We start from the raw sequence: 23,838 nt of genomic DNA, 5'->3' as shown, positions 1-23,838 counted from the left end.
GAGAGATCTCTAAGATTGGAACATACTTTGGGGTGTTGGAGGTCGGCTCTGCAGTCTCACAATAGCTCCTTTGTTGATTGCATCACATAATTGTAGAAGATATCGGAGAACTTCCTTGTTCTCATCTTTCTCCTAGACCTAGAACGGATCGAGAACAGCCAACATCTATTGATTAGTATCAACTCTCTGACCGGCGACATCACATGAGAGCAGAATGCAGGCTTTGAAGTGATGGTGTTTTGGCTTAATACGACGAAAGTAGCACGAGTGAGAGTGGGCGTTCCTAGAGAGGACATGTGAAGCCACTATCATTATCGTCCCCGGATTTGTATGATGTCTGTCAAGTGTTGATTGGACGATATTTATTAACTGCTCACATGTTGACCGTCTCTTTGACACTTTGAGCCATGTCACATTATATGACCCAGTGGTCCCATGCAGGCCCTACTACTTACTCTTTTGCCTAGGCTCTGGTTTCAAGTTATCATATATGACCTTAATATCTAGTAACACCTAAGTGACACTGTCTTCTAAGCTTTGAATCCAAGCTTTGCTAAGCCTTTGTTGGCTAAGACCTTGTATGCTACCTTTGACCGCCCCTCTATACGCCCAACACCCTTTGATCCTTTCAGGTTTCATCGGTGCTCCCCAAAAACACGGTTTGAATAATGGCCATTTAGAGGAGTTGCTGTTCAGACTATAAAGGCTGCTGTTTTCGTCCGTAGACAACGATTTCCACACAACCTTCAAACCCTTTCGCCACAGGTCACCACAAGCCATGGAACCAAGACCAACCATCAAATTCAAGCTGAATGGAGTATTGAGATCTGGGGCTGAAATCGATGACTTGGAACTCCAAGCTTGCTATCGCGCTCTCGACAACCTGCGGAGCTTATTGTTTCAAGCACCGATGCTGGACCTTCTGAGAGACCAAATCAAGGAAGGAAACCGCTATTTCGAATCGCTGATTCGAGCCTCTCGGGGGAATTCAGAGAATGCAGAACATTTATGAAAGTGGCCGGTGTCTCGGCGACAGAGTTGAGAACACTCTGCAACCGCTGGCAACTCTCCAAACCCCTCGAAGACATGGCACGAAGGATTGTATTCCCAACGCACCCAGAGAACTATGCGGTTATGCATTCCCCAGGAGCTCCCGTCAGAAGTGGGCCAGACTGTGGGGTGGAGGTCATCGGGGACCACATGGCCAAGGTTCGATCTGTGGATCTCATGGTCAGCGGAGAGATTCCCAGGTGGATGTCGGCGCAGCGAGATGACAATTATGAAATGGCGGAGTACTTCGTCGCGAAACTTGAGAGTGGGAGCAAGTTTTTCTATATTATGAACGAATTCATGGATACCGAGGGTGGTTGCAGGATCAAGCTGCGGGCCTTTTTCCCCTCTGCTTCGCCATGGTCATTGATCAATCAACACGCCGAGCATCTTGCGGTCGAGTTTCGAAATCTTCTCCGAATCGTCCATGAGGCCATTGAGGAACTTGAAGACAGCTATTGACCCTTTCCCGACCGAGACAGACATCATCATCGCCGGACATTAGTACGAGATATCATGGATTATTCCAAGTCGTCAGTTTTCTTTCTTATATAGTTTTCTGCAATGTAAGCATTATTGGATTGATTTCCATGGTTGTTCCAGGTCATTATGGGGGAGACGCAGTAGCTCATCGAACTCGTAAGACGAACCAGATCCCTGTTCAGTGATTCAAGTAGTTCTCAAAAAAAGCAGGGTAACAGCCAAGCAGAGATACTTCTAACATTGTAAGACCGGTAAAAAAAAGCCACCAGAAGTACAGCCAAGCTGAAGGATCGGCTTTGCATGGCCACAATTCGGTCCGCGGGGAAGAGACCGAGGATCGGACGATTAGATCAGGGGAACTCCACGACCTCTGAGAATCAGACTCAGTTTTCAACACCTGTAACTTGCAGTCCAAAGCGAATGCTAGGCTTGGGACGTCCTCTATTGAAAGCGCGGGCATCATTGTTGGATCTGATAACCGCAAAGAATACGTTGACACAGCCATCACCGCCCGCCGAGCTGCCACCGCTTCCAGACTCGCCCTCCTCAACTACCTTCACCCACTCTGTGTCTACCCATTCCACACAGGCTTCTTCCATTATGACTTCAGACGATTCTGAGAACCATGGCTCGATCTTTTCGGTCTCCGGCCCTGTCGTCGTGGCCGAGAATATGATCGGTTGTGCCATGTACGAGTTGGTAGGCAGCCCCAGCTCCGAGATGGTGGAGAACCCCAGATACTGACCGCATAGTGTCGTGTCGGTCATGACCTGCTTGTTGGTGAGGTTATTCGCATTGAGCAAGACAAGGCCACAATTCAGGTCTACGAGGAAACAGGTAGAGCTCCGCAGCCCCCGTTTGATCATACCCCCTCAAAGAGCTATGCTGACCGATGTCATATTTGAATAACAGCCGGTTTGACTGTTGGAGACCCGGTTCAAAGGACAGGAAAGCCCCTTTCAGTCGAGCTTGGCCCCGGTCTGATGGAGACGATCTACGACGGTATTCAGCGACCCCTCAAAGCCATCGCGGACCAATCGAAGAGTATCTACATTCCCCGTGGTATTTCGGTCAATGCCCTGGACCGGGAGCGCAAGTGGGAATTCAAGCCTACTACCTTCAAGGTCGGCGACCACATCACTGGTGGTGACATCTGGGGTAGCGTGTTCGAGAACAGTCTGGTGAACGACCACAAGATCCTGCTGCCTCCTCGTGCACGGGGTACCATTACCCGGATTGCTCCTGCTGGCAGCTACACCGTCGAAGAGAAGCTGCTCGAGGTGGAGTTTGATGGTAAAAAGTCCGAGTTCGGTATGATGCAGACCTGGCCCGTCCGTGTTCCCCGCCCGGTTAGCGACAGGCTGTCCGCCGATGCGCCCTTCATTGTCGGCCAGAGAGTGTTGGATGCTCTCTTCCCCAGTGTTCAGGGTGGTACTGTCTGCATTCCTGGTGCCTTCGGTTGTGGAAAGACTGTCATTTCCCAGAGTGTGTCCAAGTTCTCGAACAGTGATATCATCGTCTACGTTGGCTGTGGTGAGCGTGGTAACGAGATGGCTGAAGTCTTGATGGATTTCCCCGAAGTACATGCCCTTCCCAAACTTACTGCGATAACGTGTTACTGACTGCATCTCTTTCCCAGCTTTCTATTACCGTTGAAGGCCGCAAGGAGCCTATCATGAAGCGTACCTGTCTGATCGCCAACACCTCCAACATGCCCGTCGCCGCCCGTGAAGCCTCTATCTATACCGGTATCACTATCGCCGAATACTTCCGTGATCAGGGCAAGGACGTGGCTATGATGGCCGATTCCAGTTCCCGTTGGGCTGAGGCTCTGCGTGAGATCTCGGGTCGTCTGGGTGAGATGCCTGCTGATCAGGGTTTCCCCGCGTACCTGGGAGCCAAGCTCGCCTCTTTCTACGAGCGTGCTGGCAAGAGCAGTGCTCTTGGCAGTCCCGAGCGTGTAGGCAGTGTCAGCATCGTCGGTGCTGTCAGCCCGCCCGGTGGTGATTTCTCCGATCCCGTCACCAGCAGTACCCTGGGTATTGTCCAGGTGTTCTGGGGTCTCGACAAGAAGCTGGCGCAGCGCAAGCATTTCCCTTCGGTCAATACCTCCATCTCCTACAGCAAGTACAACGCAGTTTTGGATAAGTACTACGAGAAGGACCACCCGGAATTCCCCCGTCTGCGCGATCAGATTCGTGAGCTTTTGGCCAAGTCCGAGGAACTGGACCAGGTTGTCCAGCTGGTCGGTAAAGCGGCACTGGGTGATTCGGATAAGATCACGCTGGACGTGGCCAGCTTGCTCAAGGATGATTTCCTCCAGCAGAACGGATACAGTGACTACGATCAGTTCTGCCCCTTGTGGAAGACCGAGTACATGATGAAGGCGTTTATGGGCTACCACAACGAGGCCCAAAAGGCCATTGCTCAGGGTCAGAATTGGAACAAGGTCCGTGAGGCTACTGCTGATATCCAAAGTGCTCTGCGCGGCATGAAGTTCGAGGTTCCGGAGGACGAGGCAGAGGTTTCGGCCAAGTACGAGAAGATCCTCCAGTCCATGACTGAGCGATTCGCCTCGGTCTCGGACGAGTGAAAGTGACATCTTAACTTAGCACGTATTTCCTTTTAGATGTTTGTTCGAGCACATTCCCCTGTAGTTATTGTGTCCAACTCGAGTTACTTTTTTTCCATTTTGGTTGCTTAACGGTATATCTTCTAGATGTACATGTGGCCCGTACGCGTCAGGCAGCACAAGATATGCGCACATGACCCAATATCGGATCTATTAGGTTATTTGGCATGTTGAAATAGTCTCTTTCTTTAGGATATCCGGCTTATAACACTATATACACTATTCTTCACTCGTCAGTACTTTGATTGTAGCCTGGGCCGACAGACCGGGACGCCACTACATCACCGCCTTCGTGAGCCAAACAATCCCTCCACTTATACCGTGCACCTCCCCGGTTCTACTTCATTCGACTTCTCTGTTGCCTCGTTTTTCTTGCTTTTTCCATATTCCTTGCCTAGAAGCAGTTTTTCGTATCCCAAATCGCCAGCCATGGCAAGCCCCACGACCGGCCACTCGTGCGCAAACCCCTGTCCCTTTCCTATGCGGTCTGGCTAATCTCCGTGCAGCATAAACGTCAATGACCCCAGCTTGATTTCGCTGGTTAACAAGCTTCAAGATGTCTTTTCCACAGTCGGTGTATGTATACTTGATCAGAGGTCACAGATCAATTGTGATTACAGGGGCACCATGTGCGCTAACACCGCTCCTCGCTTTAGGTGCACAACCCAATCGATCTGCCCCAAATTGCCGTTGTCGGGTCGCAATCCAGTGGAAAGAGTTCGGTGCTAGAGAATATCGTCGGCCGGGATTTGTATGTTGCTTGTTTTTGGGAGCTTGCGCGGCCCCGTGCACGCCCTCGGTGGCGGGGCATGCGCCATATGTGAATAATTGCTAACCAAGTTTTCGCCTTGCAGCTTGCCTCGTGGCTCTGGAATCGTCACTCGGAGACCCCTTATCTTGCAACTGATTAACAAAACCCCCACCACGAACGGGGAGACCAAGTTGGAGACAACGGACAGCGAGTCCAACGTGAACGAATACGGTGAATTCCTACACCTCCCCGGGGAGAAGTTCTTCGATTTCAACAAGATTCGAGATGAAATCGTCCGCGAAACGGAAACCAAGGTCGGAAAGAATGCCGGAATCTCGCCCTCCCCGATCAACCTGCGCATCTACTCCCCCAACGTCTTGACCTTGACCCTCGTCGATCTGCCTGGTTTGACTAAGGTGCCCGTCGGAGACCAACCGAAGGATATTGAGAAGCAAATCCGTGATATGGTCCTCAAGTATATTAGCAAGCCCAACGCAATCATCCTAGCAGTCACCTCGGCCAACCAAGATCTTGCCAACTCGGATGGTCTGAAGTTAGCACGTGAGGTGGACCCGGAGGGTCAACGCACCATCGGTGTGTTGAGTAAGGTCGATCTGATGGATGATGGTACGGATGTAGTAGATATTCTCGCTGGACGAATTATCCCCTTGCGCCTGGGTTATGTGCCAGTGGTCAACCGTGGCCAGCGTGACATTGAGAACAAGAAACTCATTGCTTATGCCTTGGAGAACGAGAAAAACTTCTTCGAGAACCACAAGGCATACCGGAATAAGGCTTCCTACTGCGGTACGCCTTATTTGGCACGGAAACTGAACTTGGTACGGGTTGCCCCCAATCGTCTTTGAAACCTTTGGACTAACGGACTTCCTCTTTTTAGATCCTTATGATGCACATCAAGCAAACCCTGCCCGATATCAAGGCCCGCATTTCCGCCTCCCTCCAGAAATACACCGCAGAGCTAGGGCAACTAGGTGACTCTATGCTCGGCAACAGCGCCAACATCATCCTGAACATCATCACTGAGTTCAGCAACGAGTACCGTACAGTCTTGGAGGGAAATAACCAGGAGTTGTCCAGCATCGAGCTGTCCGGTGGTGCTCGTATTTCCTTTGTGTTCCATGAACTCTACGCGAACGGTGTCAAGGCGGTCGATCCCTTCGACTTCGTGAAGGACATTGATATCCGAACTATCCTTTACAACTCGTCCGGTTCCTCACCCGCACTATTTGTCGGCACCACCGCCTTTGAGTTGATTGTGAAGCAACAGATCAGGCGACTGGAAGAGCCCAGCTTGAAATGTATCTCCCTCGTTTACGACGAGTTGGTGCGCATCCTGAGCCAGCTCTTGACCAAGCAGCTGTTCCGCCGCTACCCCATGCTGAAGGAGAAGTTCCATGCTGTCGTCATCCAATTCTTCAAGAAGTGCCTTGAGCCTACCAACAAGCTGGTCAAGGACTTGATCAACATGGAATCCACCTACGTGAACACCGGCCACCCTGATTTCCTGAACGGACACCGCGCCATGACTCTCGTCAACGAGCGTCAGGCAGCCGCCAAGCCTACACAGGTCGACCCCAAGACTGGCAAGCCTCTCCTCCCAGCCCGTGCCCAGAGCCCCTCGCTCGACACCAGCGGCGAGGCCAATAACAACAGTGGGTTCTTCGGCAGCTTCTGGGCTTCCAAGAACAAGAAGAAGATGGCCCTGATGGAGGCCCCTCCCGCAACTCTTAAGGCTTCAGCTAGCTTGTCTGAGCGTGAAGCTACCGAAGTCGAGGTTATCAGTAAGTGAACTAGCTCATGCAGAACGCGTGTGACATTTGACTAACACTCACGCAGAACTCCTGATTACCTCCTACTTCAACATTGTCAAGCGCACAATGATCGACATGGTCCCCAAGGCGGTCATGTACACCCTGGTCCAGTATGTATCATCCTTACAAATCCCTTTCGTCGAGTATACTAACAAATGATTTTCCTAGATTCTCCAAGGATGAGATGCAACGCGAACTCCTAGAGCAAATGTACCGCACCAACGAGCTCGACGAACTCCTCAAGGAGAGCGATTACACGACCCGCCGACGAAAGGAATGCCAACAGATGGTCGAGAGCCTGGGTCGCGCCAGCGAAATCGTCAGCCAAGTCCAGTGACGAAAGAGTGGACCTGGTCACCAGACGATTTATCCCTAGAGGAAAAAATCATCCCATTGACCGCTACGTTGGCGGAGTTGGGCTCCTCGCATCTCTTTGTGATTTTTGCAACACGCTCCGAATATCTTGACTATACTCCGTACTTGCTTTGCTGTTCCTACCATCCCTTGGTTAGCGACTTGTTCCGTTGGTCCTTGTTTAGATGTTGATCCGGGTGGTTCGGGTTCGGATTTCGGATTTTCGTCCTTGGTGATTGTCGTCGTCTTTGGTTTCGATAAGAGGGAGTTCTTTGCTTCGCCCTACTACATGTTTTCTTTTCTTTTTTTCCCAATTTGAGAGCTCTATACCGTTTCCTTTCTCATTGCTTGGTCTGTTGTCTGCGTTTGCGGACTTCCTGCCACGGACGCCCGGATGATTGTATCAATTAATGATTCTGTCTCTGCTTTATGACTTAGCTTAGAATTCAAATGTTGACTTTTCAATGTTCTCATCATTTACGTTGTAAATCATATCAGTACATGTAGGGACGGTAACTTTTGAGACGTGAGAAAGTTACAGTCAACAAGAATAGTGCCAATACGATTTGGATATCCAATAATATCCGCGTGAGCAAATGCTAGACAACACTGGTTTTTTATGTGTGGGACATGAGAAGGTGATTATGAAGATGATGATGTCCTTCATTCTTTACTTCCGCAGTTTGATGTCGCAGAAGTGCTCTAAATACATAAAACTGGAAATTCTTTCCAGTAGATACAAAACAAGTTGAGCAAGCCTCCCTAGCGAACGGCGACCGTGACATGGACGTTGATGATGTCCATGGAAGCAATGTTTGAGCTGAGATTTGAAGACTCAGCAGAGTCGGTGCAAGGCGAAAGGGTTGGATAATGCAAACAAAGTCCCGAATCCTCCCAAAGATATCAAAACAAAGTTCCGTCGTACATTCCCATGACCATCTCCTCCCATGTTCTTTCTCCATATCCTCCTTCCCAGCCCGGTGTGGTGCTGTGAGATGCGAATCTTGTGAATTCAGTCCATGCTGGACCAGTTTGTCTTTCGAGATGACGAGCTTCCATTCAATGATTCCATGACCGCCTGCCAATGGTTTCTTCGGGGTGTGGATGATGCTTGGACATGTTTCCTTGGTGCCTTTTGCTTTTTTGTTTTGTTTTGTTTTGTTTTGTTTTGTTTTGTTTGTTTTTTGTTTTTTTTTTTTTTTGTGGGTTATGGTTGTCCTGCAAGTCCACGGTGGTGAGGAGTGTTGTGGGCAGAGTTTGGTGTGGATATTTTTCTTGTTTTGATCTGTGCCTTGGGCTTAGAATTGTCAGCATTATTGTCTTGAACGGGGGAACTGTTGTGAACCAAGGCTTACCATACTCATGATTCTTTTCTTCGTGACGCCCGTTGCGTGAGCATGAAGGAGGGTTGAAAATGACAGAGACAATGCCTTCGATGTATTTGTGAAGCCTCGAAGTTGTCAGAGAGTTTGTGGTTGGTCATGAGTAGTTTCAGAAGAGCTTGATAGTTGGCGCCCCTTGTTTCAGTGTGCCAACCCAGTCCAGTGGGAAGTGATCCAGTCAAGTGTAAAAGTCGATGTTAATTGATGCCGTGCGATGAACAGTTGTTGAGGCTTTGTGTCTCGGAGGCGGGCTCTTTAGTACCGTTTCGTGGAGAATTAATGTGGTCTTCGGTATTGGGATTTGATGTGACCCAAAGGTGGAGGTATTGAGAGACTGGTGGTTGTCGAGTGCTGAGAATTGACTGGATGATATGCACTGACATCTCCATACTGCAACCTTGCGAGACCACTCTTGTCAGCTTTCACTACCCGATGTCAACTCACAGTGGGCAGCATTGATATACCAGAATCAACTCGCAGTGGGTAGCATTGATATACCAGAATCAACTCGCAGTGGACAGACTGATATACCAGAATCAACTCTAAGTCCCAGGTAAATTAGGAACAGTGCACCCCCTGAGCATACAACCCAACACGCCGCCTATTGGTGCTGGGAAGTATGGTGTCAGAGGATGATGTTCCTAATTCACTCGTGAGCGTCGATGATAATGGTTCTTCAGTGCTGCCACGGTCCCAAGTACCAGGAACATGGATCCCTTGATCATACAACCCAACACGCCGCCTATTGGTGCTGAGAAGTATGGTGTCAAGAGGATGTATTCCGGGCTCACTTGGTGGCCGTCGAGGATAATGGTTCTTCATGCTGACACAGTCCCAGGTACCAGAAACATGGATCCTCTGATCATAAAACCCAACACACCGCCTGTTGGTGCTGAGAAGTATGGTGTCAGGAGGATGTCATTCCTGGCTGTCTCGTGGTGACTGTCGAGGATAATGATTCTTCATGCTGCCACAGTACCAAGTACCAGAAACATGGATCGCTTGATCATACAACCCAGCACACCGCCTGTTGGTGCTGAGAAGTATGGTGTCAAGAGGATGTATTTCTGGCTCACTTGGTGACTGTTGAGGAAGGTAGTGAGGGACCGGCAGGAGGTGGTCTGCAACATTGTAGCAAGTTGGTGGGTTTCCGCATTGGACTAGGTGGTGGGATGACCGTATGAGATGGGACTGAGTTAAGCAGGAAGTTGTTCAAATCCTCGAGGATCTCGTGGGTTGGTGGTGACTGGTGACTAGAAGTGTTAGCACTGGCAAAAGCGAATCACAAATTGGGAGACAAACAGTCATGTCATTGCATCCCTCTTCATTCAGGTGGAATCATGAGCTCTGCTGGCTGGGCCATAGTAGAATTGGAAGTGTCGAAAGACTCCAGTGGAACCATCAGGGAACTGTGATTTTGGAAGTCAGCCTTGCATCTCAAGAGACGATATTTCTGATCTCACCAAATCCGTTTCTCTTGCGAAGATCAAAAGCAACCAATTTCCCATCCCTTCTCCTTGTTCCTTCTTGTTCCTTCATGTTGTCCCGTCTGATGCAAATCCGTTTCCTCCCTTCTTTTCCCTTCTTTTGTGGTTTGTTTCTTTTCCTCTTTTTTTTTTTTTTTTTTTGTAGCTGTTGTTGTCTGGGGATGATGATGATGATGATGATGATGATGATGTTGTTGTTGTTGTTGTTGTTGTTGCTGTTGTTGTTGTTGTTGTTGTTGTTGTTTATGATAAGGTTGATGATGTTGGTTGTTTCTTTTTCTTTTCTTTCTTTTTCGAGCTGAGCATCGGGCAATTGCCATGGGGGTTCCATTCGGATGCAAAGGAGGTTTCTTTGCGCAGAGGTATGTGGTCAATGATGAAGATATGGATGTTGCGGTGGCAGTCATGAGGCATTTGCCGGTGGAGAAGTGGAGGCAGCCCTGTTCGGTGGTTGGCATGTTGTTGTGGCTGTTCAGAAGTGCAGAAATGTGTGGATTTTATGTAAGATGTGGTGGTCATGCACAGTAAATCAATGGAGTGGCAGGCACATGCAACAAGTTGCGAGGAAGGCAGATTGAAAATGAGAAATGCTGTTCCTGTGGCAGAAGGCACCAATGTGCACTTGCGTCAGCCAATGGATCGGCTGGTGAGATCTTCCACTCATCATCGTAGAGCAGAAGGAACAGAGAGGTGAGGAGGGTTCGGATGCTCAAGTTCTTACCTGGATATCTGCAAACTGCAATCCAGGTTGCTGTTCGTGATGGGTGGTAGGCTAAAAGCAGCAACATGTAAATGATATAGCGTTTGAGGCAAAGGCTGTTTCAAGCTGCAAGGATTTTTTTTGATTCCACATCTATCACAGTTAGTACCGAGCAAGGATGGAAGCATAGTGATATAGTGATGGAACAATGTTGATGAAAGGTCAAGGGGTGACATGGTCAAGTCAAGATGGGTTAGGGGAGAGGAAGAAGATACTCACAATGCACAGCAGAGATGCAAGATCAAAAGCCAAAGTGATGAAGCCCATGTGGTGTTAGGTCTATGAGACAAGTAAGTGCATGTCAGTGACTGAAGGATGGTGACAGGTGGTAGGCAGACTTACCATAGTGGACATGATGGGCCACGTGAGTGTGGGTGTTGACGTGACAGATGTGACAGTCGCAACAATGCGTTGCTGGCAGTCAGATATGGTGACAGACTCCATTTCCAATGAACCTTGATGCAAGATATGATGGAAGATGTGATGTGGAGTGGACAAGATATTTTTTGAGACCCAAGCTGATGATGGAATGTACTTGGGGGTGATGAAACCCCAGATGGAAGAAGGGGGATTGATGGATTGATGGAATGAAAGATGAGGAGGATGGGGAGTTGAAGAAGAGAGAAAAAGTAAAGGAGGGACTGTAGAGCGGCGGGGGGTATATAAGTAGGAAATGTGACTCGCTTAGAAAGGTACTTTCCCTATTTGGGAAGGGACAATGGGAGACAATAGAACCCGTGGGGGCCTTCCCAATTGCCTATTGTCATATCAGGTGATACCCACCAGCTGCTAGCTGCTTCTCCATGTGGTATTCACGACCTGGTCAGGTACATGAAACCGTCTTCTAGTGGGCATCCTTGTAGAAGGTATGAAGAAGTGTAGCTTTCAAACTAGCATTCGTGATAAGCCAATGCCGATATATAGCCCAGAATTGAAGCTGTAATCATAATCTTACAGTGCAAAGTAGATTTATTCCGGGATAAGAGTAGTCGACCGCTTATGCGGCCTTGTCATGACATTATGGTAGTCTTCTTAGATCTTAGATAGTCTCTTTAGATGGTTTTTTTCTATATATATCTTCCCCCCATTCTTAAATTTTTCTAATTAAACGGCAGTACAAAGAAGGGAAAGCTCAATCCATGTAGACAACTTTCTAGACCTTTGATCTATGAAGCCTCGGGGATTGGAGATAAGCTTTTTGACGCCAGACGGGCGGATCCGCTATTCCGAACACAGTCATGCGGGTACCTGGGCAACATCCATGGAATCATCTAATATTCTTGGTGTTACGTCTTTTTTGGTTGGCTTTCTGGCTTATTACTAGAAGTCGCATGGTTACAATGGTCGGGAAAAGTAAGAAAGAATCAGAATTGACCAAGCTCTACTTTCGCCCGGTATGCCGATAACTATAGTGCCAATCCTCTTTCTTCAGGTCTTGTCGCACCTTGTAATTCCTCTCTGCAGCCTCAATAGGCCCCATATCCAAATCGGCAACGATGAATCCCTCCTCAGTCCCCATCTTAGCAATCGAACCCACAAGAGGGACCGTAATCTGCGACAAGCCCAAGAAATCCTCCGACGGCCCGGCGGCGTTGACGAAGACAATACCACAGGTATTTTCAAAGCAGCGGGATGTAATGGTCGACTCGAGGAAGAGGGCTTCGGAATCCGGGTTATACGCGCGAGCTTCGGGAGAGGCGTCGTGGGGGGTCCCTGGTAGAAGTTTGGTTAGATCAGTTGAGTACAGGCTAGGAGAAATTCAACATACAGTATGTAGGCACAATCACAATTTCCGCCCCGTCGACGATCAGTTCCCGGAATGCTTCGGGGAATGCCAGATCCCAGCAGATCATCATTCCTACGCGGCCGATCGGGGTGTCGATTGCCACATGGGGCTCTGAGCTTGAGGAGGTGAGGTAGGGTCGTTCCGGGTGCCAGATATTCTTCTTGCGGTAGGAGCCGAGCACAGTGCCATCGTCTGAGATGAAGTATGCTGTGTTGTAGAGCAGGGTTGATTGATCGGGCCCCGTGTGCTTTTCGATGATTGTACCCGGTACAATGCAGATTTGCAATTTCTTGGCCAGGCGTTGATAGTTCGCTAGGTACTCGGCGGACTTGCCGGCTTGGACTGCCCAAAGGGGATCTGTGGGGACCATGCCGCTGAGATGGTATCTGGTTGACTCGAATCAGCAAGTGTTCATTTGTTTTAAGGCTATCTAGTGTCGTCAGACAGGAAGTCTAGTAACACATCTCTTACTCCGGAAGGACGGCTAGCTCGGCGCCTTGAGCAGCAGCCTCACTGATGTAGTTGCATGCTGTCGCATGATTATACTCAGGGTCAAGCTCCTGCGATACTGTTAGCAAATCCGATCGCAATTGCATGTCTTCAATGGTTCGAAGCTCGGGTACAGCCCAAGTCGATGCACCAACCTTGATATGCCATTGGATTACGGCAATGCGATGCGTAGAGGCCATTTTATGTCAATTCTACAGGTACAGGAAGCGATTATAATGGAGAGAAGAAAAAAAAAACAAACTATCCATGGTCATCCACTGGCTACCCCAACGAGAAATTGGGGTCAATGACCTCAACAATCCCACCCCACTGCGATCAAATCGTCTATCCAAAAATCGACATATCCAGTATAAGAATAGTCGGTCGCGTATGTGGCCTCCGTCCTTGACCTAGCTCAATACATTGATCTATTTGACTTAAGATGAGATCGGGGACTTCGTTTGCCACGGCCTTCGGCTCCGAACTTGGCCTGGTGGTCCCATTAACCACTCTCCCTCAGCCACATCCCCATCCAATATCGGAACTAAAACCTCCCCGCTTCGTTCATCGACAGCAGCACAAAGATTCCACTCCGTTCACTACCTCTGCATCCAGAGGGATAACCAGCGCTTCGCCTTCTAGTTCCCCCTTCCTTGATCATGCCACAGCCCGACGCGGCGCCATCTTCCCAGTGGCAAGAAAGCAATTCCGAATTACTAGGCCATCCTCCCTGACCGCCGAAACACTCGCACCCACCCACAACCTACGACTCGTTCTAATAGAAAAATACGATTCCTGCGTAGGAAGCCTTATGTACTCCCGATTCGGCGCGCCGGCCGTGGCGAAAGAAGAGTCGCGATCTTCACGCAGCAGCTGGGCGCTTCGAACGCTCACCATATTTACGCTAGACGAAGTGCCCTAGATCTACCTTGTTCTCTAAGTTTTCCGGGTTCACTGGGGCAACAGAGACGGAAGAAGAAACAGCGGCCTCTCCCACACTGTGAAATTCCCACATACAATATAGCTAGAAGGATGATCATTGGAAATGGTAGGAAGACATGCCGGACACACTTTACGGCAATGTACGAAGGAGGTAAAAAGCAATATTCTCTGTACGACCAAGGGAAATAATCCTTGTCCAGCGAGACAATATCGGCGAGTAAAGGAGGTACATATACGGAGTATAGTGGAGTACCCGAGAGACATCCCTGAAAAGTAAACACCTTGAGAATTGACATTTTCAGAACAAAATAAGTCTGTCATACCCCTGAAGTGAAGCCGAGATGAGTCAAACAGCTGCAGTCCCAAGGTAAACAAACGTCAAAGTCCAATTCGAAATCCGACTAGATCTTGCATACTGCTTATCCGCACTTCTGATCTGTCATACTTCGTACTAGGGCTTAGATCTTCACGGAATTTTAGAATAGCCTGGCAAAAATGCTAGCCCTAGGAGATTAGAAGTCCGAATCTTTGTGAAATAGATGTTATGCTGCTATCTTGGCAGCTAAATCGGCTATCTTCCACTACGGGTTTAGGAATGACCTAAATATACTCGGCCTCGGGGGACATGCTTCAGTACCTGCAAAAGACCACCCCTTCAAATAAGGAATGTCGGGCCGCCGGTGCCGCCTAATTTCTCTCGTTTCAAGGGTATATATGGGCCCCTCGCATTTCTTTGTATTCTTGTATCTCCTATCAGCAGGTTTCGGTAAGAATGCAAGTAAGAAGGCGTGAGACACGTCGATGAATGATTGGAGATAACACCTTCCACTGCCAAGTATAGGGCGGCTGTCCTACGGGAGATGGAGAATGCAGGTACCAATTAGAAGGGGGAAATGGACTATTGATATCTCGGCAGCCCTAACAGCATAGGGGGAATCCTGCTAGGAACGGCCCACGGCATAGCCGGAATGAAAAGCGGGCCGATCTAGAACATCCCTTTCATATTAGGCGATGGTGGACAATCGAATTGATGACGATGGCCGAGTTTCAGGTTTTTCCAAGGTTGGGATGTATGCGATGCCAAGAAAAAGCATGTCCATGATCACATGTTAATGCGCCGAGACTTGCATCTATTCAGGGATATGTCTATATCGCATATCGTACATGCAGCAAGGCAGTGAATCCCGATTTTTGAATCCTTCCGAGTAAAAGCTTATCGTGAAATGGGAGGTGGGAAGAACCTTGGAATCCACTGGAGCTCTTTGTTTATTTTGATATATATTCTATTGTGATATCATCCGTATACTATTCCCAAAACACTCCCAGGTGTCTACATCACCAAATCTAGAAATACACTTTGCTTCGCCACAAACCGACAAAGACGGACAAAAGGGATCGACAGACCACGTTTTCTGTGGCAGATGACAATACCATACCGTACTGTAATATTCCCGCATGCGTGATTTTTCCATCGCAGCTATTACCATTTCCTTTTTCTCAATTCGACCAGTTCTCTTGCTCCCATTCATCTCCTTCCTACCTTCCCTCCGCTATGCCCGCGATTACCTCTACGCAAAATCGTGGCTCAATGCCACGCGGCTAAGAGCGGCCTCCCCCCGTCTCTTGCACGAAACCTCTCCGCTCGGTAGCGCTCGACGGGACCACATGTATGTATCGCGAAAAGCCAAAGTCGAGATGTAAAAGCTAATGATGCAATAGGTTGGAAAAATTCCCCTCCTTTCGAGAGCACCCCGTCTCGACATCTCCCCCTTTGCGGCTGCCAGTGCTCCCCTCTCGGCAACGGTCTGGCCGCAGTCCGTTCAATATGTTCTCGGATTCTCTACACCGAGTGATATCCTACAAGAAAAAGATCCCGATTCTAAACGAACTGCACCTCAATTTCATCTTCCTCCACTATATCTACATCATATCCTGGGTTATCATCGGCTCGGTCATCGTTTACCCCGGTGGCAACATCGACTACATCGATGCCCTTTTCCAGTCCGCTGGCGCTGCCACCCAGAGCGGGTTGAACACGGTCAATCTGAATGACCTCCGGCTATATCAACAGATCGTCTTATACCTCATGACATGTCTGTGCACGCCGATATTCATCCATAGCGCCGTGGTATTTGTTCGGTTATACTGGTTTGAGAAGCGCTTCCAACATGTGGTCAGTGACGCTCGGGCGATGCGACGGAGCCGATCCCGCATGGGAACCGTGACCGATGATGGGCGCACCCAGGAGAACAAAATCAACCGTGCGGAGCTGGGAGTCAGCGGTCGACCCATCGTGGTGGTACGGGACCATTTAGGGGATGCCCGGGACACTCGAGTAACGGACCCGGCTAGCAAGAACATCAATTCGGGCATGAACACACCGGAACTCCGGGGAAGCAGTGTCGAATCCAACTCCGAAGAAACGGACACAAGCAGCGAACCTCGTTTTGGCCTCGGTAGCTTGAAGGTGCCAACCCATTTGAATCCCGAACACCACATCGCCTTCTTGGAAAAGCAGCGGAAGGATAAAGGAGCGTTGCGCATCCCGAGTCCCCGGGAGTATGACCGCGGTGGTGCGCCTGAGGCTTTGGAAGAAGATGTGGACCATGATGAGCACCCTCAACACTTCAGTGACCATGACAGCCAACATAGCCCCGGTTCAAGCTCCGAGCGGCTCGATCGCCTGGGCCCACTTGAAGAACAACACATCACCATCAACGAACCAGATATTTCACGATCCCGTGGTCGCGGTAGTACGTTCCCTCGTCTGGATACTCGCCCTACTTTGCGGGAGACTAAAGATGGGAATGAGGTTACCGCTCTTGGCGGTGCTAACACGAGGAATACCTTCAGGCAGGTGTTCCGGTCTCTGACACAAGAGCGTGACCATTCCACCCAACCGTATCTCAGTTGGAATGCGACAGTGGCTCGTAACTCCAATTTCGTCGATTTGACGGAGGAACAGCGTGATGAGTTGGGCGGTATCGAATACCGTGCGCTTAAGACGCTGGCCGTCCTTCTTATCACCTACTACGTCGGCTTTCATCTCATCGGCATGGTTAGCATGATCGGTTGGATCATGACAAACACCCATTGGGGGGATATTGTCCGGGCTGATGGAGTTGGGCGGCCGTGGTGGGGAATCTTTACCGCTGCGTCGGCCTTCAACGATTTAGGTTTCACCTTGACACCTGACTCGATGTACTCCTTCCAAAGGGCCATTTTCCCTCTGCTCATGCTAGGGTTTCTAATCATCATCGGCAATACTGCCTTCCCATGCATGCTTCGTTTGATGATCTGGGTTCTTTCCAAATTCACCCGCCAGGGCACTGCGCTATGGGAAGAGTTGAAGTTCCTTCTAGATCATCCCCGTCGATGCTTCACTCTATTGTTCCCCCGCAATGCCACTTGGTGGCTGTTTGGCATTCTCGTGGCCTTGAACGGCATTGATCTGATTTTCTTTGTCATCCTGGATGTGAGTTTCTTGTCTCCCTCTCTCTTGTGCGACTTCCACTGACCATGCTTTGTAGCTCAACGATTCTGCCGTCACTATGCTGCCACCCGGAATTCGAGTTGTGGACGGCTTTTTCCAGGCTGCTGCGACACGAACAGCCGGTTTTGGAATCATCAGTCTTCCAGACCTTCACCCCGCCATCCAGGTTTCCTATTTGATCATGATGTATATCTCAGTCTTTCCCATCGCCATCTCTATGCGTCGAACCAACGTCTACGAAGAGAAGAGTTTGGGAATTTACGATGCCGCAGAGGATGATGATGACGAAGAGACAAATGCCCCCACATACATCGGAGCTCACTTGCGACGCCAACTGAGTTTCGATTTGTGGTATGTCTTTTTGGGCCTGTTTATCATTTCTATTGCGGAAGGTGGAAAATTGCAGAACCAGAACGACCACGCTTTCCAGCTGTTCACTGTTTTGTTTGAAGTTGTCTCGGCATATGGTACTGTGGGTTTGTCGTTTGGATACACCGGCGTCAATACCTCCTTCTCGGCGCAGTTCAATGTAGTCTCCAAGTTGGTGATCATTGCTATGCAACTCCGCGGTCGCCACCGTGGCCTACCTTATGCGCTCGACCGCGCCGTCCTTCTCCCCTCTGACGCCCTCAATCGACGTGAGGCCGCAGACGGAGAGCGCCGCATGCGCCGCCGCGCATCCAACTTCAGTGGAGTTGGGTCTTTCGCCCAATCGCAATCGCAATCCCAGTCGAGGAACGATCTTGGTCATTCTTCGGGTATGGACAGCCACGATTGGCATACCCAGCCTACTCCCAATGCAGACTCTGTGATACATCGTCCCTCGGCTGTCCATCGTTCCTCAACTGTCCAATCCGATCGATAGAAACGGGCGAAACCTTCATATTCTTTTGTTAACACCTATTAGAGGCTTGGCGTTCTACATACATATGCCCTGGCGGTTCAATCTTAATTTCAATGTACACATAATTATAGAAATATTACTTCCTTCGCTGATGGGATAAAACTTAGCCTTGTGACCAATATAACACTCTGGGTAATTGTGATGTAATATAGAATGTATTCCGTCCGAGCAGCACATTGGTTTATATGTCCTTGAACCTTGCATGGCCGTCCGTACTAATCGATATAAGGCGACGACCAAGCAGACTAGGCTATTTATAGCGAGGTGATCCATGGATGCGCAAGCGGGAAAGATCGGCGCTTTTCCATTTTAGGAACAGAGTAAATATCCATGACGACAAACTCGATAGCTTTTCGAGGATCACCAGGGTGTAATCTAGGTAGTAGAACATAGAACCCAACTCATCTCCAAATCCAATTGTACCAAATCCTATATCCAAACTATATCAATCAACATGGACAACCAACAACTACCATTTCTAAACGGCGACAGCGGGGCCAACCCGAGCGACCCCACTCTCGAGCTCAAATCCCCGGCCAACTCTCGCCCCTGGTATAACCCACTCGGCTGGTCCCTGCTCGTGAAACTCCTCGTCAGCACAGCAGCCATAGTAATCATCCTCCTGGTTGCAATCCTGGTCCCCTACCAAATAGTCTCAAACCGCTACCCAAACTACACACCCTTGAACTACACCCTCGTCGACACCTACTCCGGCCCAAACTTCTTCGAGCAATTCACCTATTTCACAGACGAAGACCCGACAAAGGGCTTCGTCGTATACGTCAACAAAACAACCGCCAGACACCTGAACCTCACCTATGCATCCGAGACATCGGCCATCCTGCGCGCCGACGCATCAACCCCGAACACCCGTTCTGGTCGGAACTCCGTCCGCATCGAGTCGAGGAATACATACGGCTCTGGCTTGTTCATCTTCGATATTATCCATACGCCCTTCGGCTGTGCGACCTGGCCTGCGTTGTGGTTGACCGATGGCTATAGCTGGCCGACGAATGGCGAGATCGATGTTCTTGAAACTACCAATATCGGCAGTCATGGGAATGAAATTTCGATCCATACTACGAAAGGGTGCAATATGGATGTCAAGCGCAAACACACCGGCCAGGCAATCTTCAAGAATTGCGATAATTCCACGAATGGGAATTCCGGCTGCGCGGTCATCGGTGATGAGTATACTTACGGAGAGGCGATGAACAACCGTGGTGGAGGTGTTTATGCCCTTGAACTCCGCGATGCTGGGATCCGCGCTTGGCTCTTCCCGCGTGGAGCTGTCCCTGCTGATGTCGCTGCTGGGAATCCGGATCCGAGTAGCTGGGGCGTTGCGCTGGCGGATTTCCCGAGTACGAATTGCGATATTGCGACGCATTTCAAGAACTTGAGTATCATTGTTAATATTGATCTCTGTGGTGAACTTGCTGCTCAGAAGCAGTTTTATGAGACTATGTATCATTGTCCCGCGACTTGTTCAAGCTTTGTTGCGAATAATCCTGGCGAGTTTGTTGATGCTTATTGGGAGTTTAATAGTTTCAAGGTTTATCGTGCTTATTGAGATTAGAGGATGGTTGAAGGCAAGTTTTGTCCTTATTTTGCTATTTGCTGGGTGACATGATTGGTTTGATCAGAGCAAAAGGAATGTTTCTTGTGGCAGTGTGTGTCTTTTTTGGTTGTTTGATGGGCTTTTGCTGAAGGAGTCTGGTGTTAGGATGTACCGTACGAGCAGATAAATGACGACCTTTTCTTTTGTGCTATTTGTATTTTCAGTCTGAATAACGAAGCGCTACTGCATAGGAGATCGACGCAAAGTCAGAGATAGTCGAGTCCCGCTGACTATCAGACACATATCCGTTTGAATGTCGAATGCAAATAGCAGTCAATATGGCCAGATAATTGAGTGGGTAGCATGTCATTTCTGATTAAACGAAATCCTAGAAATTTGAAGCTCATGCTCTCGGGTCGTCGCTCTCATCACTGTAACACTCCTCGCCATTCTCCTCATACTCATTATTGTCAATATCGCCCCACCATCCTTCTCCAGATACTTCGACCGTCTCATCGATGCAGTACAGTAATTTCCCAGAGAGGTGTATAGCCCCCCCTTGCCACCAGAAGTTAGCGTGAAGCGGACCAATCAGTGCCTTGAACTCTTGGCAGTATGGCTTGTCCTCGGCGAGATCGAAGTACTCCACGTCTGCATTGTTGACGACGAGATGTAGATCGGTGCTGATAGTGCCGGAAAAGGAGTGTCGCTCTCCATCCCGGGTCTGGATCAAAGCATGTATCCTTCCTTCGTTGCAGGTGAGACTTCCTGGAGATCTATGCTCCTCGCGTGGTTGGCTAGCGGATTCTTGATTCATCTTGGGAATTGTTTGGTAATGAGCAAGGTTGGGATAGAATTTGGTGTTGATCAGTCCAGTGGTCTTGTGCGTTGGACGACGAAGCGGGTGGAGGGATAGTTCTCGGCGCGATGTGACAACAAGTCAGATGGTGTGATGACTCTTCTCAGAGGCTTCGCTGGAAAATGAAAGAGATGTCAGAATAATCTTGGATTGAAGTGAGAAATGATGAGAAATGACTTCGGAATTAGTGTCAAATAAATGCGAAAGATAGATATTCAGTTTCACTTCATTGCTAAATCAACATAAAATGGGTATCTCTAACAAAGATGAATCGTCTGTCAACCACAACCGGCTATCAATAATTCATCTCTAGATCAAAAGACACGGAATGCATCAATGCCAACGAAATTGTACTCAACAGCCAGTGGCCCAAGTAAAGAGACCCTAGGTATACCAAAACAGAATCCCGCGAAAAACTCAATCATGATCATCGTAACAGTACATAAGAAAGGAAAAGAAAACAAGATGAATGAAACCACTACAGCTGCCGTAGCAGACTGCCATCTGCAAAGGGATTCTCTGGAGACATATCCAGCAATGGCCGTGTGGCATTGCGATCACCCGTTGCGACACCATGTCCGGTGCGTGGATTCCAATGACTAGTAGTGCTGGCTGAATGTGCCAGCAAACTGTTTGCAGTGAACTGGGCTTCCGGGCTTCCTTCAGAAGAAATCGGGGCCGCGTATTTGTTTGAGTGATGACGGACGCTGCGGGCAGTGTTTCGCCGCTGAGGTGTGGTGTCCGCGGCCGGCCGTCTCCAAGAAGTCGCGGGTGGGATGGCGATTCCTCCCGGGGGCTGATCCGGACCAGTGGCAGCGTCGATCAGTTGCATGCCTGGTTGGACTTTCACGCCGCGACCCTTGCCCTTGCGGCTATGCTGCGGTGGCTCGACAAAGACTGGGGTTAGGTCAACCAGAGGCTTTTGCTTAAGAGATGGGGTTCGAGTGAAATTGGATGAATCGGGAGCACGAGTCATTGTGTTGGTCCGGCTGTTGGGGTTTGAGTCGTGGCCGGGGGTGTGTGTGGATCCTCCGCTCATAAAGCCAACGCCTGAAAAGGCTTCTTGCTTGGCTCTTTTATCGCGATCCTCCCGTTCCCGCATAGCATTTTGTCGCTGGGTGTAGGTTCGGCCTAGGAGTCCGGATGGTGCAAAAGCAGATTCTCCTTCCTCGGGCGAAGAAATACCTGAAATCAATGCCTGCTTGTCGCCGAAAGGCCCGTCCATTTCGGCGTCGAGCATCATAGTCTGGGAATATGAAGGTGGAGGGGGCACATATCCACGAAGAGTCTTCTTCCGAGCAAAGTACTCTTTGGAGCTTGTCGGCCTCCGTTGATCAGAGCTTTCGCGCCTCGAAGATTCAGCCGAAGTCTCTCGTTCTAGGAGTGGGACTTCGTTGTACACATTTCTCGGCTCATGCGTCGATTTCTTCGTCCCGGCGCGCTGCACAAGTTTCTCGGTCTCTGCTTTCTGGGCTGCTCCTTTCTTGTTGACAAGATACCAACTTCTCCACTTCTGTACTGCCCGGTACCATGTATCTGCGATAGACTTGTCGCTGGTCGAGAAAAAGTGCAAGAAGTTTTCGGTCGACAGAAACATGGATGATTTTTGCTGGCTCTTGATTGCGAAACACAGCTTCTTGGGTGGCTTGATATCCTTGTTCAGCGCCCGAGCGCTAGGAAAGTAGATGTCATAGTCGGATATATGGCAGATATTGGTTCGGTCCTCGGTGTCCTCCTTTTTTGAGATTGTCACTTGTCCATCAGCACGCAGAGTAACATATCGCTTATCCCACTTGCGACGACGCTGGGAATGGTAAATATGGACAGTCACTGGGGATGGTGGCCCACTGGAGGCATTCCCAGCATCGAGCTGAGCGAGGGCTTCCACGCTGGAGGGGGAATAACGATGAACTGGTTCTCTGCATCGTGTGACCAGGAATTCATGACTTCCCGGACATGCTCGTAGCGGCGGAGGGGACGCTCTAGGCCAACTTGCGAGAAAGACTCCATGAGAATGAATCTGTCCGCATCAATGTCCTGAGATAAGTGCTTAGTGGCATCTAACAATAAATCCCGGACTTGAGTTGACGGGGTGACAGTGAGATCCGCGACGGCATCTCCATATCTGACAAGGGCATGTCGCTCTCCGGCGTTGACAGCGCTGACAGGAGCATCAACTCCTGGAACAATTCCGGTTCCGCCCACCCCGATGTATCTTGGGGGGGACTCGGTTCTCTTGAGGTGGACCTTGGATCGGGAAAGTTTGACCTTCTGGAAGAAAGACTTGCGATGCTCATCGTTCGATGAGTGGGAACTGTGCGGGGGGCGCGCCGGGACAGGTTCCGATCGGGGTTGTTGCGCCGAGATCTCCCCTCCAGTCAATTGTTCCATCGCACCTTGTCGGTGCACCTCACGTGCTTCCTCTTCCTCCTCATCTTGCTCCGCCAAAGGGCGACTAGTTGCGGCCCGTTCATTTTGTCGTAGCTCACCTCGCTGCTCCAGCTGAGTCCGAGCGTAGCCCGGGATTGCAGGAGGAGGTGCGACATTTCCACTTGACTGTGGCCGATTTCGATGATATCGAGAACGGCTCCTCGCGATCGAGGGGTTCTGCTCTCCGATGCTATGCACAGGCGCTGGTGGTGCGGCCATTTCGACGTCGCCAGTTGTCGCACCTGGCATTCCACGATACCGAGAGAACATTTGAGGTAGGGATTGCGCCGTGCCTGTCACACTATTCTCACTCATGTTTTGGAAATTTCTCACTTGAAATTCGCCCCCGGGGGCCGAGGCGCAAGAGTTTCGTTATGTGTTTCACGTTCTATCGCCAGGATAAGGTTAGCGTCGCCTTAAACCAAATGGCAATTTCCGGTAATTTCCTTCGGGTCGAAGATCGAACGGCCAGTGCTGCGAGTGCGATTCGGGTTCCTGGAAGTGTACAGAAGGTGGAAAACACAATTGAGACAAATGTGGGAAAAGTCCGCAGGATTTGACTCAACACAATCCCAGTGCTCGCGATCAAACCGGCCTGTTCTCAATCGACCATTCGCGTTTCGTTAGGGGGAAAAGCGACCCGCAC

General features: G+C 49.7%; 9 protein-coding genes across 9 annotated transcripts; 6 read left to right on the top strand and 3 right to left on the bottom strand.

Moving 5' to 3' along the window:
• Positions 1 to 1,008: 1,008 nt before the first annotated feature.
• Positions 1,009 to 1,512, top strand: N7518_000096 (uncharacterized protein; the record flags this gene model as incomplete). The annotated part of the gene is made up of 1 exon (XM_057181024.1): positions 1,009 to 1,512. One exon carries the CDS (start codon positions 1,009 to 1,011, stop codon positions 1,510 to 1,512), a length of 504 nt encoding a protein of 167 aa, XP_057046374.1.
• Positions 1,513 to 1,953: 441 nt separating this feature from the next.
• On the top strand, positions 1,954 to 4,126 carry N7518_000095 (H(+)-transporting V1 sector ATPase subunit A; the record flags this gene model as incomplete). Its single annotated transcript, XM_057181023.1, has 4 exons — positions 1,954 to 2,232; positions 2,286 to 2,370; positions 2,446 to 3,113; positions 3,173 to 4,126. 4 exons carry the CDS (start codon positions 1,954 to 1,956, stop codon positions 4,124 to 4,126), a joined length of 1,986 nt encoding a protein of 661 aa, XP_057046373.1.
• Positions 4,127 to 4,594: 468 nt separating this feature from the next.
• Positions 4,595 to 7,085, top strand: N7518_000094 (dynamin-like GTPase vpsA; the record flags this gene model as incomplete). Its single annotated transcript, XM_057181022.1, has 7 exons — positions 4,595 to 4,620; positions 4,672 to 4,741; positions 4,822 to 4,916; positions 5,020 to 5,755; positions 5,815 to 6,718; positions 6,774 to 6,858; positions 6,917 to 7,085. The coding sequence occupies 7 exons, from the start codon at positions 4,595 to 4,597 to the stop codon at positions 7,083 to 7,085; spliced, it is 2,085 nt and encodes a 694-aa protein (XP_057046372.1).
• A 2,107-nt stretch (positions 7,086 to 9,192) lies between these two features.
• On the top strand, positions 9,193 to 9,426 carry N7518_000093 (uncharacterized protein; the record flags this gene model as incomplete). The annotated part of the gene is made up of 1 exon (XM_057181021.1): positions 9,193 to 9,426. The coding sequence occupies one exon, from the start codon at positions 9,193 to 9,195 to the stop codon at positions 9,424 to 9,426; it is 234 nt and encodes a 77-aa protein (XP_057046371.1).
• Positions 9,427 to 12,112: 2,686 nt separating this feature from the next.
• N7518_000092 (carbon-nitrogen hydrolase family protein) lies at positions 12,113 to 13,206 on the bottom strand (the record flags this gene model as incomplete). Its single annotated transcript, XM_057181020.1, has 3 exons — positions 12,113 to 12,444; positions 12,500 to 12,903; positions 12,989 to 13,206. 3 exons carry the CDS (start codon positions 13,204 to 13,206, stop codon positions 12,113 to 12,115), a joined length of 954 nt encoding a protein of 317 aa, XP_057046370.1.
• A 2,197-nt stretch (positions 13,207 to 15,403) lies between these two features.
• Positions 15,404 to 18,306, top strand: N7518_000091 (potassium ion transporter; the record flags this gene model as incomplete). The annotated part of the gene is made up of 3 exons (XM_057181019.1): positions 15,404 to 15,615; positions 15,668 to 17,423; positions 17,479 to 18,306. 3 exons carry the CDS (start codon positions 15,404 to 15,406, stop codon positions 18,304 to 18,306), a joined length of 2,796 nt encoding a protein of 931 aa, XP_057046369.1.
• A 493-nt stretch (positions 18,307 to 18,799) lies between these two features.
• N7518_000090 (glycoside hydrolase family 16 protein) lies at positions 18,800 to 19,915 on the top strand (the record flags this gene model as incomplete). Its single annotated transcript, XM_057181018.1, has 1 exon — positions 18,800 to 19,915. The coding sequence occupies one exon, from the start codon at positions 18,800 to 18,802 to the stop codon at positions 19,913 to 19,915; it is 1,116 nt and encodes a 371-aa protein (XP_057046368.1).
• A 391-nt stretch (positions 19,916 to 20,306) lies between these two features.
• Positions 20,307 to 20,720, bottom strand: N7518_000089 (uncharacterized protein; the record flags this gene model as incomplete). The annotated part of the gene is made up of 1 exon (XM_057181017.1): positions 20,307 to 20,720. One exon carries the CDS (start codon positions 20,718 to 20,720, stop codon positions 20,307 to 20,309), a length of 414 nt encoding a protein of 137 aa, XP_057046367.1.
• A 520-nt stretch (positions 20,721 to 21,240) lies between these two features.
• On the bottom strand, positions 21,241 to 23,507 carry N7518_000088 (uncharacterized protein; the record flags this gene model as incomplete). The annotated part of the gene is made up of 2 exons (XM_057181016.1): positions 21,241 to 22,566; positions 22,611 to 23,507. The coding sequence occupies 2 exons, from the start codon at positions 23,505 to 23,507 to the stop codon at positions 21,241 to 21,243; spliced, it is 2,223 nt and encodes a 740-aa protein (XP_057046366.1).
• Between the last annotated feature and the right edge of the window lie 331 nt (positions 23,508 to 23,838).

The sequence above is a fragment of the Penicillium psychrosexuale genome (genome assembly GCF_028828465.1).
Source record: "Penicillium psychrosexuale strain IBT 29551 chromosome Unknown utg000001l, whole genome shotgun sequence".
Classification (NCBI taxonomy): Eukaryota; Fungi; Ascomycota; class Eurotiomycetes; order Eurotiales; family Aspergillaceae; genus Penicillium; species Penicillium psychrosexuale.
The sequence above is the reverse complement of the archived record's forward strand: the minus strand, read 5'-3'. Positions and strand labels throughout refer to the sequence as shown.